The following is a 20,288-nucleotide window of genomic DNA, read 5'->3' as shown; positions in this document are numbered from 1 at the left end:
TCATCAAGGGGGTCACCGCCCCCTCGCTGAAGGCTGTAGGTGTCTATGGGAACCTGCCACACAGCCAGCCGGCAATAAAAGATTAACCCCCTACTCAGCGCAAGGGGTGCACCTCCGATGCCTCTGCTCTCCCTGACTTTTCCTTTGTGGGCGCCTCTCCCGCCGCCTCGGCTCGGCTCCGCTCCCTATTTCGCTCAGGCGGCGCCGCGGGCAGCCCCAAGCCGCGGAGAGGGGCGGGGCGAGGTAGGGCGGGGCGGGGTCCTGGCTGGGCGCTGTCGCGCTCGGGGGCCGCGCCGGGTCGCGTTTCTCTCTAGTGCCCGAGGCGGCTCCGGTTGGGAGAGCCCTTCACCAGCTCCACGGGGACCTCTGTGCACGGATGGACCCGCCCGGACCCGGCGGGAAGCGGCCTGGCAGGCGGCGGCCCCGGCGGCGTCAGCAGAGGGAGGACAGGGCCCGGGCCGCGGGTCCCTGAGGCGCGCGGGCCCACCGGGCCCGGCGTTGGCACCATGATGCCGGGCGAGACCCATTCGGCGGCGCCCGGGACGGCGGCGGACCTCTCGCGGTGTCAGGGCTGCGCCTCCCTGCAGCAGGTGCGGCGCCTTCCCGGGCCGGGGGCGCGGAGGAGCTCGGCCGGCCGGGGCGTGGGGCTGGGGGTCCCGCCGCGCGCGCTGCGCCCGCTCCACGGCGGAAGCTCCCCCTCCTCCCCTGCCCGCCCCCTTTTCTACTGCAGTTGTATTGGGAACCGCCTCCTTTGCTTTATTTAGGCTTGCAACCCGGCACTCGTTTACCGGGATGCGGTGGTGGTAGCGGGGGGCAGCGTGAGCGAGCGCTGGCGGGGCCCCTTGCTTCACTCCCCCAGTCTCACGGCTTCCCCGGGGCCGACGGGTGATGGGCGAAATGCTCGGGGCCGCTGCCTCTCCGAGGACGAGGTTTGGGGCTGCTCTGGCTCATCTTGAAATATTTCTTGCCCGGAGGCAGGCCGTGCTGGTTGGCGGGGGGAGGGTCATTCATCAAAGGCGTGCACGTACTGGAAGTTTCTAACGGCAGGAGGGACTGTTCTCTACGGTGACAGGAGAGGAGTTACTAGTGTCTGGCCCCAAGTCTTGTGAGGTAGTAGAAACGGTCCCAGGCACTTGTGTCCGACCTGATCCTCTTAGCTGTCTGATATCGAGGGTCTCTTAACTTCTGTCAGCACCATTAGTGGTAAAGTGGGGCCCCTCCCTGCCCTACCTACTAGATGTCATGAAGTTGTCACTCCTTCTGCCTGGTGTTCTAGGCACCAGGGACATAGTGAGCAGAACACACGATCTGCCTTTATAAGTAAGACTCGTGTGTGCAAGTAAGACTTTACAGGAATTTAAGGATTCGGAGGAAAAGGAGGAGTTGGAATGGTGGTCTTGCCTCTTGGCCGTGGTGGGGGCAGAGGGTTTTTGAGGGGGAGGGGTAGGGAGACCTGAATGTTGAGCCGAAGAGCGGGAGAGGACCTTCCTGCGTGGAGGGGTCAACATGGAGGAGCCAACAGGTGGGATGTTGGGAGGTGGGAGGGAGCAGTGGGTCTTTGGGGAGCAGAACAGCGTCTGCTTGGCATGAGCACAGTGTGGAGGGGAGAGTGGCTGCTGGGATGAGACCAGAGAAGAATGTAGGCCAGATAGGCCATCGAGATGAGGTGTTTTTTGTTGTTGTTGTTGTTGTTGTTGTTTTAAGGGCGCTATCTGTGAAGTGAACCCAAATGTTAAGTGTTGAGAGCAGGGGAGAGAGAAAGGGAGTCCTGCACTGGCAGGAAAAGCGTTTCTGGGCTCAGCTGCTGCGCTGGATAGGTGTGTATAATGTGCTTTTATTTTCCCTCAAAACCCCAGGAACTTGAGTGAAGGTCTCTTGGATCTTTCATAAACCGCATTCTTTGGGCCAGTTTCATCCAAAACTATTTATAGGTAACCTGCTGTGTTTTAGGCAGCAGGAGGAAAAAGGCAAACATTCTTGATTTCTTGAGCTTCCATCTTAGGAGGTGGGGGGAGGGAACAGATTAAACAAGTTACATGAGAAAATAATAAATATGTTGGAGATAAATTAAGCAAAGGAGGTAGAAAGAACAGATGGGCCAGGAAGGGGCCACTGGTTGGTGGAATTTACATAGGAAGCCCTGGGAAGGCCTCTCTGAGAAGGTTCTGTTTGAGCAAAGGGAGTGTGAGAATGAACCCCGTCGACATCTTGGGAGGAGAGCGTCCCGTCCAGCAGGCAGATCAGGCGTGGACGCCCGACACAGGAGCATGCTGGATGTGCTTGGGAAGAGAAGGCCAGTGTCGCTGCAGTGGAGTGAACGTGGATGTCATACCCCTTCTAGGCTGCGTAACAAAGCGCCGTAAAATACAATGGGAGTTCGTTCCTCATAGTTCTGTTGACTGGGAGGTCTTAGATCAAAGCACAGGCAGATTTAGGGCTCAGGGCGGGGGGGGTGGGGGTGGGGGCGGCGTGGCTCTGGTTCCTGGTTTGTGTCTGTCTGTCTTCTCGCCGTGTAAAGGGAAGGGAGCTTTCTGGGGTCTTTTGGAAAGGGCACTAATCCCATTCCTGAGGGCTCTGCCCTCATGACCTAAACACCTCCCAAGACCCCACCTCCAAACGCTGTCACATTGGGGATCAGATTTCAACCTGTGAGTTTTGGGTGGCGTTTATTAGCAGTCAGGGAGTCTGATGAAGGCAGAATGAGGAGGGCCTGATTGTGGGGCTCTTCTGGACCCCTGTAAGGATTTTGGCTTTTACTCTGAAAGAACAGTGAGCTATTGGAGGCTTCTGTGCAGAACAACTGATGTGAATTTCACTTTTCAGTTGCGGATTTGGTCCTCCTTCAGGAGCGTGGTTCCCCATTCTCTGGTAGTTGAAAGTAGCAACTGTAGCTTTCTTGTGTGTAGGCCGGAAACTAAGTGTCATCCTTGGTTCCTGTCTTTCTCTCCCATCCTGCATCCAGTCTATCAACCCATTCCCTTGACCCCGCGTTCGTTTCCCCCCACTCCTTGCTCTTCCCCACTGCTGCCAGCCTGTGTGACCCAGCGCGATCTCTGGCCTAGAGATTCTCGCTGAATCTTGCTGAGGACTCCCTCTCTCCTGCCCTTGCCACATTCCCACTCTTGGGTCTCAGAACAGCAATGGGAGACCTGTGAAGTCTCTTCAATCCAGGGGCCTGCAACTGGTTCCGTGGGGGGGGGCAAGGTCATCGAGATCCAGGCTGTTGGCAGCTCCTCCCCTGGTCATCGCAGGGCACACGCCGTGCGGGCAGCAGGCAAGGAGTGGGCATGCTTGGGCTGCAGGGAAACTTGATTCACAAAAGCAGGGCCTGCCTTTGGAGACCTCTTCCCTAAATCAGGACACTCCGTTGCATTTGGGTTTTTGCCTGGAACGTCTTTTTAGGGGAAGAGGAGGATGAGATACGCGTAGAGCCTCGAGCGAGCCTTTAATTTTGCAAAGTGAGGCTGGGAAAATAGGTCTGTGGCAGGCGATTGCAGATCTCGATGGTCACCACCTTACAGTTCTGCGTCAGTTTTCTCAGCTTATGGGCTAGAGCGAGGTCTTGCCACGTAGTAGCCGTGTCTTCCCTAAAAATAGCAGGTGGTGATGTACTGCTTGGATTGGAGGGGGTGCCACCAGCTGTGGTACGTGCTAGTGATAACAAAAGCCTGGGGGAACTGAAGCTTCCCAGGGATGGGAACAAAGAGGAAAAAGGTCTAAATGTGAGAATCTATGAAGAGGAGACGGGTCCCAGGTCTGGGAACTAGAAGACCAGAGAGTAAAACCTGAGCAGCTGAGCACGGGTGGAGGGAAGGGAAGTAGAAACGCGGCCGGAAGAGACGTTGGAAACGTGGGAGTGAGGTTCTGGAACGACCGCGGGATTGGGGATCCCCAGCTGCAGTCACACGTGGTGCGTGTGGCGATTTGTGTGGTACACGGTGCCCCCAGGTACCCAGGGGACTTTTAGGAAAAGAGAAGCGGCCCGGAGGGTACGCTCTATCGCTTATGGAAACTTTGGAAACTTCTGCGGCAATCATGAGACGAGGTGCTGTCGTGAGGGGTCCGTGAAGGGAAAGCTGCTGGCGGAAGGCAAGTGTGGACCGAAGGGGACAGAAGGGCACAGGGAAATGGGAGCCCGCGAAGTCAGGGTGGGGAACGTGGAGAACAGGGAGCAGGGATCTGACAGCCTGAGCGGGGTCACCTTTTGGAGAGGCGCCTCCGGACCGCAGCGGGTTCCACACTTGAGGCAACCTTGTGCCAGAGAAGCTAAGGGGGTGCCCTGCACAGAGAGGGTGGCCTGCTGTGTAGTGTCGCACAGCTCCCCGCATCTCGCGCACCACGGGCAAGCAGGCAGGTGTCACCCCTGCGGGAGGCGGGTGCTAGGCCTTTGTTCCGGACTGTGGCGGGAAGCTGACTGTGTGTCCTAAGTCCCGCGGTCCTGTCCTTGCACTGGAAATCTTCCCTCCTGCCCCCCTCCTCCTGCCCACTCCGTCTTTCTCTTTCGTGGTGCCCTGCGGTCATCGCTGCGTCCCGCAGGGTGCGGATTAACCACATCTTCTGCATCCTCTGTGTTTTGTAGTCTCGTGCCTCCTCTCCTGTGTCTTGTCACCCTCAGTGGTGATAATGGTTTGTCACTGAGCTCTGGCCCAAGGTGCGTATGGGTTCCTGAGTGTGAGACCCCACGGGATCCAGTGTGCGTCCTTACTCTGTTGCCAGTGACCGTTCTTGAGCTGGTTGTTTTAGGTCTGGCACAGGCTGCTGTGTTCTGGTGGAGGTGAGGCCCCCTTGTCACCGGTTCCACTCCCTGTGGAGCAAAACCGTTTAACCCCGGGAACCCTGATGAGAGGCCGAAGCACATGGTGATCCTTTTGCGCTCGTGTCACTGGACTGCATGCAGGACAGATGCTCTCTGGCCGTCCTCAGAGCAGAATCGAGCCTGTGATTTATGTAAACTTGTGTTGGACTCCCACTGATAATTGCCTGTGGTTTAGAACCCGAAACCTGTTCTCTCCTAGACATACTGTAAGTGGTTTGTAAGTGGTTGTGTTACAAGGGACACTCCCTTGTCCAGCATTGTCGGTCATTTAGCAAATGTGTGTGCCTGTCACGTCACGGTATGAGTTTGGAACACAGTCACGGACAGAAGGGGCTTGAGGCTCGTGTTCTATTTCAGGTTACAGATGGCGAGAAAACCACAGAACAAGTGTAGGAAACGGGTCCCACGTTGGGGGATGCACGGGGTACCCCGAGAGCACCGAGGGGCGGGGCAGCGGAAGGCGGCTTCCTACAGGAAGTGAATCTGAACTGAGGTCTGAGGATGATTCTTAGCTGAGTAAGGAGAAAGAGTGAAGGGAGAGTGTTGTGGCCCGAAGGGGGGCCACGTTGTCCTGCCTTCCCGGGAAGCGGAGCCACTCAGCTGGTCTGGCGGAGAAGTACCCGGAGCAGCGCTGGAGGGGGGCGTCCCTACCTTCCTGCCGTGTTCCCGGCCACTCGATGCCAAGGAGTCCACAGGGGGGTCCTCGCTCACCGCTCAGGAGACACGCTCCGCTCTGGTGGAGATCAGTGTGGACTTTAAATGATTGCAGTTGATAAAAAGTTGGCCAGGACGAGGAGGCGGAGATGTGGCACCCTGGAGAGGATTCAAGGCGAGCAGCGAGCCACGTCACCCCCAGCCTAGGGGTTAATGGATTACTGTGATTTTTAAAAATGATTTCTTTTGAAAAAAAAAAAACAAAAAAAAAAAAAACGACTCAACTTAGAACGTACAAGAAAGTCGCCAGAATAGCACACGGAACTCGGGCATTCTCTTTACCCCACTCGCCGATTGTCCAGGGGTTTGCTCGTGGGCCTCATCGCTGCTGTGCACACACGCCTTCCCTGCCCTGCACGCTTCGGGCTGTGTTGCCCTGAAGTCCGAGCACCCTTCAGCATGGTGAGCCCGCTGCCCTCCAGTCCTGACGCGGGCGTCGGTGCAGCCGCTCGCCCAGTCCCTGGGCCCCTCACAGTTTGCTTCCGGGCCAAGGAGGAGCTTCTGCCTCTCGCTGGTTCGAGGCCTGGTCGGGAAAACGTGTTGTAGAGCACTTGTGGGTCTTCAGCCTCCTCCGTGGAGTCTCTCTCTGAATTTCGTGTCCCTGAAAGCTTCAGGAGCACGTGTTCTCGTTGGCGAGGTCTGCAGACGTTGTGGGGGCCACGCTGTGTCAGGGCTCTGTGAGCCCACACCCGGGGCCAGGGGTTGGCCAGGAGCATGCGCGTGAGTGCGCCCCCCTCCTCGCCAGGGGCCTTATGGCCGGAGGGCACAAAGCAGAGTCTGCCGGGTGGAAAGGCCCTGGGGTGGGGCCCTGAGGAAGCCCAGTGAGGGTGACTGGACTCAAGTGACGTTACCCAGCAGTGAGTGCTCAGTGACACACACGGAGTGTCTGCTGGGGGCTGGTCGGGCGGATACACGCTCAGATTCCAGAAGGAAAGCAAGTTTCGGCAGAAACCACGCTGCAGGTCAGCACAGGGAGCCCCTCTTAGCATCGAGCGAAGGGTGGGAACCCTCTAGAATCCCAATTCCCCACACACCACCACGGGCACCCTTGTAGCAGGCCTTTCTAGGCACAGTCTCAGACCTGCCGTGTCCTTTGTTCCCACACGTGCCCCGGGGGGGGGCTGAGGGAGTGCTCCCGCCACCTCGTGAGCCGAGGCCAGAGAAGCCGCGAACATCGCACAGTGCACGGCACAGCCACCGCAGACAAGAATCTGCCAGCCCGGATGTGAGTGTGGAGGTCGACCTGGGCACCGTACTTCTCCTGTCGCCACCTCTGCTAACTGACTTGCTGTCTGTCTGCACGTGTGCTGACCCCTTCGGCGGTGCCGGTTTCCTAACCGCACCGGTGGCCTCTCGCCTGCCCCAGGCCCGCGGGCCGGCCCCCTGCCAGGTTGTCCCGCCCCTCCTCGCCCTGTGCCCTCCGGCCACCGTTCCCCCGTTCCACGTCTCTGGGAGAAGGGAGGGAAGGTGAGCAAACGGTGGTGCCCTTTACTTTCGTCAAGCGCTAGACGTGCGCAGTGACCGTCCAGAGGATCTTCGTGGATAAGATTGAAACAGCGCGCTGTGGAAGAGGAGTACGTGGGGAGTAAGTAGGGGTGACAGGACGTGCTGGTCCGGGAGCCCTATTGGTGGACGAGTGGGTAAGTGCGACGGAGGGCTGGAGGGAGACTCAGGGTGGGGTTAGCGATGGGGGACAACCGGGAGGAAGCCCGAGCCTTCCGGCAGACGTTGCAGCGCGACTTCCAGAAGAGCCAGACGGCTGGGAGGGAAGCCGCGGTCAGGGGAACCCCGTCACGTCAGCCTGTCCTGGAGGGGAGCTCCCCACACCTGCCTCCTTCCCGAGGCTGGGCGGCGTAGGGCCGTGTGCACTCGTAAATGAGCGAAAGTCACTTAGACACAGCGCGCTGCACACTCACAGCCCTGAGATGTGCTGGTTAGAGACGGTTCGGACCAGATTGGAGAGACACAGAAGACTTGTCAGGGTGCTGCAGGATCTGCCCGGATTTGAGCTGCCGTGAAGGCGGGCTCAGAGGGAAAAGTCAGGGCCTCGAGTGCTGTGGTTTCGTCTTTGCTTCGTCTGCTTTTCCCCTGTGTGGTGCTGTGTTTTGTGGTTTTCATTTCTTGCCTGTAGCAAATGTGGGTGAACACAGGTTAGAGAGGTGGCCAGATGGACAAGATGTGTCCACGGACGGACAAGAGCCAGCAGCCCCCAGCCCCACCTCCCTCCCGTCCCACTTTGAATCGTTCGCAGTGCGTTTTGTAATGAACCTTAACAGCGTTAAGCGACAGACTCGTGTTGCTGCTTCGTGCTCTTCAGTGTCAGGCGTCCTGTTGGATGGCTGACCTCGGCAGGTGCACGCTGAGCTCTCCTTGCAGCCGGGACCCTGCTGCCCCTGAGGCCCCTGCCCTCCCTCTGCTCCCCTGCCTTCTCAGCCCGTGTGTAATTTCGGTTCCGTCCCTGCTCCGAGCGGATGTTATTCTGACCGTATGGTCTTCAGAGCTGTACTCTGGAGTAAATCGTGATTACTTTTCCTTTCTTGTGTTGTTTTGTTTGTTTCCCCGGATGAGTGATTCTAGCCTTAATTCAGCTTGCTCATCTTGAACACGGTAAGGACTCTTTGCTGTATGCCAGGGACGGGTTGACGCTTTCCTGGCTCATCCTGTTTACTTCTAATAGCAGGCCAGTCCTGTCCCTCCCAGTGCTCTGTCTCCTTATCTGTAGGATTGGAAAGGGTCCTGAGGCAAAGGGAGGCTAAATAAATCTGCCCAAAGTTCCCGGGCTGGAAGGAGGTGGGGCAGGAATTTGAATCCAGCTGTGTGGGACTCTAGAGGTTTCAGGAATGTCTCTTGCATGGTACTTAGCACTATAGAACGGCATCTGGAAGCAAGGTGGGGAAGATGTAATCCACTAGCAAAGAACTGGAAAGAGGATGGGAAAAAAGGAAGAATCACTTGTGTTTACAAAATCATAATTTAAATGCATGGCGCGAACCAACCACGTTTACTTGCAGCTCTCTGCCGGTTAGGTCAGAGTATCCTCAGGGCTTTCATTCGGCCAGATGCTCTGTCGTTTTCTCCTTAAGGGGGAAATTCCGTGCAGAGCCTTGGGGCCTGCTCCTTTCCGGGGTGCAGCCGCCTTCTCGATTCTCGTCACCTCTGTCTTTTGTGCCACGTCGCCTTCTCTGGGTTTACTCCAGGAGTTTGGGGGGGTCACGTGGTCATGACCTGCAGTACCTCCCTCAGGAAGGATGTCTGCGAAGTAGAACTTTGTAGAACTTCTGACTGGGAAGAGTCTATTTTCAACTACCTTGAATTTACATAAAATCTTGTTGGAAGAAAAAACCAAGAGTGTCAGTTTTACCATCCCAACTGATTGCTAGCTTGCACAGAATTTTACCTTGGAATTCACTTTTCCTTCCAAACTTTGCAGGGTTCTAGGCTTCCAGATTGTTGTGAAGGCTGAAGCCATTCTGGTTCCAGATTCTCTGCATGCGACTTGGCTGGTTGCATTTTTCTCTCAGGTTTCCTGTAGGGTCTTTGCTGTGTCTCCGATGCCCTGAAACCTGGTGCTGATGTGTCCTGGTTTGGATTCTGTTTCTATTTATGTGCTGGGACCTTTCAGTTTGGAAATGTCTGGCTTTGGTTCTGAGATTTGTTTTCCTTGAGTATCAGAATGACTTTGATCATCTGTCCATCTTTCCTGTTACTGTGTCTAGAACTCTTACTTGTTGGGCATGTGGGATCTTGCCCTGACAACTTTAACTGCTTTTTATTTTACTTTGTTCTTAGGTCTGTGTTTCGTTTTATCTGGGGAACTTTTATTTTCAACTTTATCCTCAACTCTTTTGAGGTTTTTATTTTGCTTTCCTGTTTTTAATTTACTTCTGACAGTTTTATTGAGATACAATTCACATGCCATAAAATTCATCCTTTTTATGTGTGCGATTCAGTGGTTTTTAGTTCGGTCACAGTTTTGGAACCCTGTCACCACTTTGTAAAACACGTTCCTCTCCACCCGAGTCCCCCACCTCGCCCCTGCCAGGAACCTCTCAGGCGTTAGTGGTCATTCCCTGTCTCCCCCGCCCCCATCCCTGGCAAGCGCCAGTCTCCTGTCTCTGGATCTGCCCGTTATGAGCAATTCACGTGAATGGAGTCATACAGCCTTTTGCGAGCTCGTGTGGGTAGCATGTGTTTGCAAGGTTTACCCCTGTGGTAGCGGGTGGCATTCATCCGTTTCATTGCCGAGTAGTCACGTTATGTGGCCGTGTGACATTTTGTTTATACGTTCTATTAGCTTATTTTTTACTTCTTTGTCTAGCGTGACTAATGCTGTGCGGGGTTGGCAGGGACGTGCGTTTTCGGTTCCTCGGGGCACGGACCTCGGAGTGGAATTGCTGCATGGTCAGGTGATTGACATTTGAGCCCTTGCCCAACTCTTCGACACAGCTGCACCGTTTCCTGCCCCCCACCCCCGACTCGGAGGGTTCCGGTCTCGGCATCCTCACCAGCACTTGCTGTTGTCTGTCACTTTGGTTTTTTTAGCCATCCTCGTGCGTGTATATGTTTTTAATTTTTAAGAGCTATAATGAAGTTCCTAGGAACTCTGTACGTTCCTTTTAAAAATGTTGTTTCAGGAATGTAACATCACTTAACCTCCGCTCATACTACTGTTCTTGCGGTTTTCGTCTCAGTCTTTTTTACTCCAAGTTGCTTTGTCTTCTTTTGGTCTCTGGCTCACGTTCAGGGTTCTCTCTGATGGGCGGAAATCCTTGATTATTTGTTCGTATTAAAACTGTTGGCTAAGGTGCTGGCGGGAAATGCTGAGCGTGGGGCTTCAGGACCCCGGGCTTCACGCAGAAGGTCTGGCGGGCCGTTTATTTGAAGCAGATCTCCTGTCAGTACCTTTAGATCTCGTCTGCAGGCTGGTTACACTTCCTCCGACAAAGTGTGGTCAGTCTCCTGCCCGGAGGGCAAAAGGACTGGCTGCCAGTGTCTGGGAGCTTCGTGGGGCCCGGAGGTGGTCAGCGTCCCCTCTGTGTTTAGGAGCGGCTCGTCCCTTTGTTCCTGGCACTGCGTTCAGTGTCCCGGGCAGAGAATTCCTCACAGCAGACCTTTTCCTGGATGGTGGCAGAGAGGTAGGAATTTGAGGATTAAATGCTTGCAAGAGGGCCTGCGGCCAGTTCTCACGTTAGCGCCGTCTGCCGGCCTCTGGTCTCAGAGGAACCTGGTGTCCCCGTTCCCCGCCCCCACCCCCCTGCTCTCTTGAGCCCCCTGAATCCGTGTTCTTGAATCTGCTTTCCAGTTGCCATTGGCCTCTTATTCTGCTCTCATCTTTGTGGGTCTTGCCTTTGGCGGAAAGTTCCTTGACCTCAGTTTTAGCTGGTTTTGGGGGAGGGCGTAAAAGCAGATGCATTCCTTACCCTCTGGGCCCGGAAGTCTGTTGCTACACCCCAAATTTGTTAATGAAAGATTGTTTCTTCAACGCGGGAGGCCAAGTATACATCGAATACAAAAATGAATGGGCCCCTGTTGCCCTTTTGACCTTGAGCCTTGAGAGTCTGGATTGTACACAGCACCAGAGCCGTTAACGCTGGAAATACAAAATATGAAAGCCTAAAAGCACTAGGATAGCAGAGAGGAGAATCCTTTTATGTTAGCATCATGGGTGGGATAGGACTTTCTAAATACATCAGGAAGCCGAAATTTTGGAAAAAGTGACGGATTCAACTCTGAGTGTTTAAGACGTATACGTGCCTGCGTGGGTGTATTTCTGTGGCCACCTGACAAACCGTATATGCATTTGTAACATTTAATGAAATGTCACCGTGCCTTAGATGTGGCAGCCCCTCGGAAAGGGCAACTTCCCAGTGAGCAAACAGTAGGAAGGAGCTGTTAACTAAGAGGAGAAGAACTGAGTAGCCGGAAGAGATTTGTCAGTCACGCTCCTGGAGAAACACAAATGAAAAAATGAGGGCCCCGATGGGGCGCCTGGGGGGCTCAGTGGGTTAAGCGTCCGACTTCAGCCAGGTCACGATCTCGCGGTCCGTGAGTTTGAGCCCCGCGTCGGGCTCTGGGCTGATGGCTCAGAGCCTGGAGCCTGTTTCCGATTCTGTGTCTCCCTCTCTCTCTGCCCCTCCCCCGTTCATGCTCTGTCTCTCTCTGTCTCAAAAATAAATAAAACGTTGAAAAAAATAAATAAGGGCCCTGAGATTTGCATTGCCCGTAACTGTCACTGCTGCAGGAGCCTGTCTGCACTTGATCCTGAGGATGGGGAGCAGCGTCTCACAGGGCATGGGCAGGGACGCTCGTGGGGCGCGGGTGAAGGCTGAGGAGAACCCGCGTGTCCCGCAGTGGCCCCTGGTGCCCTGAGCACACCCAGTGTCGTGTGTGGGAGCAGTTCCGGAGGGAGATGGGCGACGTGGAATCGAGATCTTTCATTGGGGGGTGGGGCCAGAAGAGAGCTAAGATTTTTTATGTCTTTCAGTGTATACGGTTTTTATTTTAACGACCACGTTACGTGTAGGACTGAAGAAGGTGCTCGTGGTACTGTAGAGGGAGATGTTTCTTTAATTCTCAAAATCATTTGGATTATCTAGAAAAAGGTGTTTTGGTATAATCAGTGAAAATAAGTACTTATTTCTGAAATATTTGCTAATGAAATGTGCAGACATGAAGGGGAAAAAAGTCACTTAAGGAAAAAAATTTTTGCTTTTAAATCTTAGAAACACTTTGAGCAGTGTAATTAATGATGTTTTCCCTGTTGATAGCAGCAATGTACAGCCAGATTTGTAGTTACTCCCTAAAATCTACAGGTCCTTATAAAATGAATTTTTTTTATTGAATCTTGTCCCTATTTTAAAATTCCTATTTGTCCTTCCTGTGTTTTTTTAATTTTTAGTGTGTGTGTGTGTGTGTGTGTGTGTATGTGTTTGTAACTTCTGTGTCTTTTTGGTTGTCTTCAATCCCTTCAGAAACAATGCAGAGTAAGTTGTAGACTGATGATGACTGGTAGTTGGTGAGCTCAGGTAGTGACTACTCACCAGACTGTCATTGAGAGCACAAGTCACGGCCTCAGCACGGCTCCCTTGCTGTCGGGGAGAGAGTGTCATTCACATAAAAATTCAGAGAGATACAGCATGGGTTCAAGACCACTCGGAGTCTGTGGGTCTGTGTTTATAGGTAAAGTGAGTAGCGTCTTCATTTCTGCTTTTATGTCACAGAGTGAGTGAACAACGTGTTTGTGTTTCACAATATGTTACACAGAGAATCTGTGTAATTTATAAAACAAGTAGCTGACTGTAGCTGTTTTTGTCTTTCAGAATTTAAACGAGTATGTTGAAGCATTAATTACCTTGAAGCAAAAAATTATTAATACAGAGTGAGTATGTTTTCAAGTGTTTGGTTGAACTTCGTGAACCCAACGGATAAGCCACAGCAGGTGGTGTGTTAGACCCCTGGGCCAAAGAGACCTTGAGTCTGTCACCTGGAGCCCGTGTGCTGTGGGTCACGCAACTCACATTGCGTTACTGGCCCACAGGCCTTCACAGCCGGCCTTACAGCTTGGGAAGTGATCTGTGCTAGACAGAGTGGACATTTTGTTTCAAGCTGTTTTCTGTCTTTAAAGCCCTCTTAGCTTTAGGACTGGACCTCAGGTTTCCTCACAGTAAGTATTTCATAGTCATGGAATGAGATTTAGTCTTTTTTTTTTTTTTTTTTTAATATTCTAAAAGTCACATGAATTTATAGGCTAAGATGTTACTCCAGTCAAAGGGATTTAAATTAAAAGTCCACGTATCAGTGCAGCACTGCTTCTAAGGAATTGAAGGTGATGTGTACATATATATGTATATACATATATACATTCGATATATGATACAGCTGCGATACACACACACACACACACACACACACACACTCACGCATACATATTAAGCATAAATCTGTTGCCAGAAACCTAGGAACAAGGGTGCCTGGCATATTTTGAAATGTGATTTTAACAATGTATTTTCCAGATCAAAAAGGTAACGTAATTCTTTTCTTTGTTGCAGTAATTTATTAACAGAGTATCAGAAGAAATGCGATGATATCCTTTTACCAGCTTTTTCCTTCGAATTGTAACATTGACATCTTGACAGTTTCTTAATGAACCGTGGGGATTTTCAGTTATCTTTCGGAAGGTGGGATTTACAGCCTCTAAGGAAGGAACACAGCGTGGACGTGAGTCTCTTCCTGTGACCGCGTGGAATGGCAAAGACTGTGAGTGGCCGTTTTAGAACAGTCTGGTTTTGTCCCTGGCTTCGGTTTTCTTCAGGTTTCCTGACTTTCTAACGCGTGGGTCTCTTTCATTTGTCCTGAGGGGGTGTGACGTATGTTCTGCGGGTTTAGGAATAACGTGAAGCTGAATGTGAGAATGTTTCGGAATTTCTGAAAGACTTGCCCTGTAGGAATAGTCAGAATGTTGCAAAATTGACTTTTATTAATTAGCTTTCTGATTTGTAGAGAATTACTATAGATGTTATCCCTCATCGGGGTGATTTGTGTTGACAAGACAGGCGTGGACTCGTGGTCAGCATTTGTTCAGTAACCGTCGAAGTATTTTGTTGTGAGGGTGCACATGGTGTGTGTGATTCATTTTTCTGCATTTTGTGGTGAAAACATTCATCACGAAGGAAATCTCCCCCGTAAAAAATAGCACAGGTGTATTTGTGAGGATTCGCTGAAGTTCAGCTTCAGTCTCGGGACACATTCTGCTGTTCAGCTTTGTCGGGAACCTGAGGCCTGCTTCGATACTCCTTCTGACTTTCCTGAGCTTGTGTGTCATCACTGATTGTTTGTGTTGGTGCTCCCGTATCTAACTTGTGTGATTCGAGTAATAAAATGAAGGCATAAGCTTTAGACTTATTTTTAGTACTGGATTTTTATGTTAAAAACAATAGGTCAGTGAAAGCCCCTTGTGCTTTATTTGTTGAAATTCGCAGTCTGTTTAACTAAATGTACATTATGGTAAGAGCAATGATATCTTTGATAGTAATGATATCTTTTATATCTTTGATCATGAAAGCTGAACAGAAACAATTAATAGAAATACTTGTAATTAGCTGAATAGGGAAATAGGCGATTCCGGTGTTAGAAGAGTATATACTTTCATCGTATCCTTTTTTGGCATAAATTTTTGAGGTAATTAACACATGTAATCTAGCAGGAAAACTGATTTACCTTTCAAAAATTTGTCAAATTTTAAAGTCAAAATTGTTAGAATAGTTTATTAAAAACTGGTAAGCCTCGGGCTTAATTCTTGAATGCGCGTTCTGTGCTCTGATCCTCTGCGGCCTAGCTGCGTACTTGGCGTTGGTCCCAAGTACGGACTTCTGTACCTCGCGTGGGCAGTAGCTTGCTCTCGCAGCCCACGGTGCTCGTGGTGCAGGTTTAAATGGCTTTATTTTGTAACTTCATTTCCTACTTTTTTGTGTAATTCTGGTTGTTGTGTTTTTATTTCCTTTTTCTGAAGGACAGAAAGTATATTTTATTTTTCCTTTCGATATTTTTGAACTTTGCTTTCTTGCAAAGACTGGTAAGAGTGAATATAGTCCTTGATCTGGAGCAGTCTGTATTCTGGGAGGAGGATGGAGGTGTGATGTTGTAGACATTTGCCACATTGTGCTGTAAACGTGGAAACTTCCAGGAGGTGAAATTTAAAGGGATAATTGTTTTGTTCTTTTAGCACGTTTTCCTGGCAGCATGAGATGGGGATGAAGTGATCATACCGTGGACGCTGTCAGAGTAAGGTCGTCTAGATTTCCTGTTCTCCCTGTGTTTCTCTTCTCCTTGCTCATTAAGTGTAGTGGTAGATGGTTTGTGCAAGAACCTAAACTCTTGTTTGCTGGAATTATGCTGGGGACCATCTGAGAAATCCAGGGTAGGTTGTTTCAGGATTTTGTTACTTACAGGATTGGAGGTGTTGCTCGTTGGTTGAATATTACCTTGTGTTTATTCTTGGAATTTCATATTAATCTGTATTTAATTGAATACCTTGTTTCAATTTAGAGAAGTAGGTGTTTTGACTTTAGGTACATGGTATGGTAAATAGAATAACGTAGTAAAAATTTTTATTGCTGTGTTATAAACGGCACGTGAAATAATTGTTTTCTAGGAATCGTGATCTTGCCTGTATGTATATTGAACAGAGATTATTACAGATACTTTTAAAGTGAGTTTAATCTTCAGACAAGTGTCAGTAGATAAAACTCTCAAGAGTTTTCTTTAACAAGTTTCACAGCTGCAGTTTGCAAGAAGGTAAGCTACCTGTTTTCATCGTTGTTTTGGGGTAGACATTTAAAAGACTAGATTTTTTAAACAGACTCAATCAAAGTGTCACATAGGATTGATCCGTTATATACAATGTTGCTTTGATGGTCATAATAGAAGAAGATTTACATTTTTATCCAAATCAATTTCTTATCAAGGTCTTAAATTACAGCGTGGCATTTGACTTTTCAATACTTGAACCCATGGCATTGCCATTGAAATGAAGTTTACTGTTAATCAAATTGTAGTCTGTATGAATTGGAATGTTAAGTGCAGTTATCTTGTGCATTTTAAACAATTTTAAATGGACTTAACATTTAGCAGTGTCTCATACTCTGAATACATTCGTCACCTAGAAGAAGGCAAAACATTGTTATGACCTGGATCACAAAATTGCCCGTCACTTAGTTTGAGTAAATGGAGATGACTTCCAGATCGGAAAAGCCAGAGCATCGACAGATTGTTCTTTAATATCTTCTCCGTCAGACTGAGAGTGTCTCAGGTAGCTGTTTCATATACTTTTTATTAGAAATAGACTATCATGTCGAAGGAACAAAGGGCAGCATGAAGGTCATGTTGATGTAAATAGAGAGAAGGCATTTCAAATGAGACATTCTCTTGTTTCTTTTTTGTTCCAAGTTAGAGAAACCAGGAAATCATCAGTAGGTCTGTTTAGTAACATGCTGGAGATCCTTTTGTCGACTGACGCTAACGCATTGTCCATTTTTAGAGAGAACAGTACTCTGCATCACCAAGTGGAACAGATGCTTCAGAAAATCTCTCCTCTGCAGAAATGTCAGGAAGAGCTGGGATCTTTAAAAGCAGAGCTAGAGGAGAAGAAGGTACCTGAAGGGGTTTTCCCACAAAGCTTTACCTTCCGTAAACCAAGGTGTGCTTATTCACTGTCATGGGAAGGAGGGGGCGTCTTACGTCTTCACAAAGGAAACAGGTGCTAGTCAAGAAGCATTAAGCGTATTACTATCTTTAGAGAAGGTCGCACGGGTTGATTCATGGCTTGGTCCTCATGGTAATTGCTAGCCCTGTAATGCTGTGTTCATCGCTTCTGTGTTCTTTGAGGTTCTCCGGAGGAACCTGCTCACTGTGGGTTTTTAGGGCTCTTGTGTGTCCTGCGTTGATTGCCTATTCACGTTGGTCTTGCTTTAGTTATAAAATGAAAAGCAAAAATTCAAACTTAAAGGTAGAGAGATCATGTTCTCTGCTTCAAAATCAAGTTGCAGTTTATTTAAAATTCTGTAAACCTGGGGGGTGGTGCAGAAAAGGTGCTGTAAACTTGCGCTTCAGTATGAATTTCGGCTTACTCTTCCCAGGAGTCTTAGGAGAGAATTTATGGCTTTTGCAGGTAACGTAAGTCAGAGGCCAGTAAAGTTGGTTGCTTGGTTTGCTTGAGACATGTCGTAGCTAAGCTGGGACAACGCTGGTCTTCTCAGCCTGTTCTCCAAGCCCTTGTCACGATAGTGTCTGTGCCTCCCAGTCTTCACCTTGTGCTGTTCTAGCAATGCCGTGCACCGATCGGTTGTCTGACCTGCTTCAACAGTGACCGGTCGTAATACTTTTGTGGAAAGTCTTTATTCCGTGTTGCACGATGCGAAGAAGGTGAAACGGAAACAGCCGCAACATTGAATTTTGGCTGCCTCTGACACATAATCACGTCGGCAGCCACAGCCGAGAGGAAGCAGGAACACTGGCGTCAGACCCCAGTGACAAGCCCTCATTGGTCACTCGTTCTCTGTGGCTCTAGAGGAATAAGTCAGCTGTGGACCCTCAGACCCCTCACGTGTACAAGGGGGTCGTGAAAGCCCTCTCGGAGCTGTGGCAGTTAGCGACCCCGCACGTGCCCGTAGTAGGAGACAGTGCTCAGTGACAGTCTTTCCCGTTCTGTGCTGGCCATCGGGACATACACGTCAATGGGTGTTAACACATTCTTCCCAGTTATTGTTAAGGATAATGGTTTGTTTATATTTTTGTATGGTAAAAATGATAGCTTATGTTTATTAGGCTCTAAAATTTCCTCAGACTTTGTTGAATATTAACTGGTTGAGACCAAAATATTTGCTAATCCGTATTACAGAGATTTGGAGTTGCCCTGAAATTAGTACATTTTCACATTCTTAGTAGCTTTCTTTGATGAGACTATTAATCGTGTTAAATTTACGTTAAGGATCTGGTTATCTTTATTAAAATGCTCAAAGAATTATATGGGGGTTTCCTGCCTAACGTATGTATTCATCTGGTTAACTTCTTACTGTTAAGTGATAATAATTTTGCTGGTCAAGGTCAAAATAAGTTATCACTGATGGTGATAAGATATGTTATCTTTTTTCAGAGTTCTCTGAAGTTGTACCAGGACACTCATCAGGAGTATGCTCGTGTGAAAGAAGAATGCTTGAAAACAGATGCTCAGTAAGTGTTAAGATAACTGTGGAAATACGGTTTTCCTTTTCCAAAAGAACTAAACCTTCCATCGGTACCATTTGTCTCTCTGTCTTTGGGTTGTTGCCTGTAACTAACCTTGTGGTTGTAAACGAGTCGGTCCTTCAGCCGTAGTCTCCACATCTGTAAAACGGAGGTCACACCTCGCGTGAAGGGTTATAAGAAAGACTAAGAAGCCTGGGCGCGTTGAAGAGCTGCACAGAGAAAGAACGCCAGAGTTTTATGTCTGTCTGCGCATGCATGCACGCGTCTCCGTGTGCCTTCAGACACGACCGTCAGCTCCTTGCCCTGTGCCCTGTGCGGTGGGGTCTTTGTTACCATTAATAAAAAGAGCTGTCTGAAGGCGCCCACTTGGTCACTTCCCCGCTCCTCACAAAGCTTGGGAGCCACACACACGGTGCGGTGACGTCGATCTGACGCGGTGGTTACTCAGAGACGGTTTCTCGGAGTTTCCCACTCGCTCTGACTCCAAGGTCTGTCTGAAAACTGGTGCGGCTCGGCAGCCCCTGCCTCCTGGGACGTGGGACCGTGAGCACCTGCCGGCACATGCGCCCCAGAAGCCCCCCCGCCCGCATGCGTGCCGCACCGCTTGCGGGAGCCCGTCTGCACGCCTCGGCCCGGCGGCGAGCCCGCTGCAGTTCCGGGAAACCCCAGCCTTGGCGGGAAGAGAGTTTTTTTTGAACCAGTGCATGCTAAGCCGCGTAGCACTCTCTCTTGGGTTTCCTCTGCCTTCAGAACAGTTGCTGGTGATTTCAGTGGTCGAGGCGCGAGGCTCGTCATGACTGATCATGACCGACGTGCCTTTGTTGTGTAAATTGTAGCGATTTAAGAAAATCTATGTACCGTGAGTTGTAATGTACATGTTTCTGGTTTGAAAGCTGACCGTTTTTACCTTTTTAACTTATAAAATTGTCTCAATAGGAAGAAGAAGCTAGAAGCCAAGGTGAAGAAGCTGGAAGGTAATGGGCACTGTTGTCACCTCGCTGGTGGGGTCACTGCTCTTCTCACCAGTCCCACCGGTGACTTCACAGAGTTGTAGTGCTTGGCCCGGTGGCTGCGTGGTTCTCGAGGGCGGGCCCTGAGTGGCCGCGCCGAGGGCACAATTAGCGGGAGGGTCGACGGCAACGCTCCCTTCCGGGGGAGGAATAGGAATATGAGCATACTGTGTGGCAAATCTCTGAAACGTGGCCCAAACTAGGAGTGGCCCGTGTTTTTACCTTAAAAATCAGCAGTCAGGAAAAGGATTTAATTCGGGAAGTTGAGTTTTAGGAGGCTTTCTCATTGTTCCCTGAAATAAGAGGTTAGTAGAAAGAAAATACTACTTCTGGTGCCAGGAAACTTGATGTTTTTAGATAGTTATGACACATCCGTGGAAAGGTTCTGAGAAATTGCCTGCCCTGGGTATCATCCCTTTGTCTCTGACCCCCTCCCCGCCCCAGCGTTTGGATTCGGGCTCCTGGTCTACGCTGAGTAGGCAGAACACAGAGGGACCGCAAGAGGGCCAGCTGAGTCCTCACGGGACAGCTAATAGCCCTTTCAGGAACTGATCTCAAGATCTTTCCTTTGGGTTCTTTCCCCTTTCGTTATGTGGTTGGGACACGGAAATACGTCAGGGAGAGACCAGTGGGGCTTTGCGGGTCTCTGCATCCCCCTTTCATTCCTGCGTGGGCTGTTTCATCAAGCTGATCCCACCTTCCTTCAGAGCGTGGTTCGGTTTTCATGTAGTGAGGAGTAAGAATTTCCGCGTAGTTGGATCGGACACAGAGAAGAGACTTAGCTGAAAATATTTCTCATCATTAATTTACCTAGACTGAGCCTACGTTTTTAGATTTAAACTCTATAAATATTTTAACAGGTTTTCCTCTGATTGGGTTTTTGCACAAACACTGACAATATGGTAGTAAACATGATATGACCGTGTTTGTTAAGTATTGCTTTCTCTTGCTAGTGTGTGGAGAGAAGTGTCTATTTTAGGAAATGTTTCAAAGACATCTGAGATGCC

The 20,288-nt window shown here is 50.1% G+C and overlaps 1 protein-coding gene across 4 annotated transcripts in view; it reads left to right on the top strand.

The window, feature by feature from the left end:
* Positions 1 to 261: 261 nt before the first annotated feature.
* ICE1 (interactor of little elongation complex ELL subunit 1) overlaps positions 262 to 20,288 on the top strand; it is a 56,850-nt gene continuing 36,823 nt past the window's right edge. For 3 of the 4 annotated variants that reach the window (XR_006702629.1, XM_045442661.1, XM_045442680.1), the window contains exons 1-7: positions 262 to 590; positions 12,850 to 12,908; positions 13,579 to 13,613; positions 15,805 to 15,823; positions 16,566 to 16,677; positions 18,180 to 18,256; positions 19,208 to 19,245. Coding sequence is in view for 3 of the 4 variants with exons in the window: in XM_045442661.1 (XP_045298617.1) it covers positions 507 to 590; positions 12,850 to 12,908; positions 13,579 to 13,613; positions 15,805 to 15,823; positions 16,566 to 16,677; positions 18,180 to 18,256; positions 19,208 to 19,245 (424 nt within the window). In the remaining variant the exon portion in view is untranslated. The remainder of the gene's footprint in view (positions 591 to 12,849; positions 12,909 to 13,578; positions 13,614 to 15,804; positions 15,824 to 16,565; positions 16,678 to 18,179; positions 18,257 to 19,207; positions 19,246 to 20,288) is intronic. The other variant, XM_045442668.1, reaches the window with a different exon arrangement.

The sequence above is a fragment of the Leopardus geoffroyi genome, chromosome A1 (assembly GCF_018350155.1).
Source record: "Leopardus geoffroyi isolate Oge1 chromosome A1, O.geoffroyi_Oge1_pat1.0, whole genome shotgun sequence".
In the NCBI taxonomy this organism is placed as follows: Eukaryota; Metazoa; Chordata; class Mammalia; order Carnivora; family Felidae; genus Leopardus; species Leopardus geoffroyi.
The sequence above is the reverse complement of the archived record's forward strand: the minus strand, read 5'-3'. Positions and strand labels throughout refer to the sequence as shown.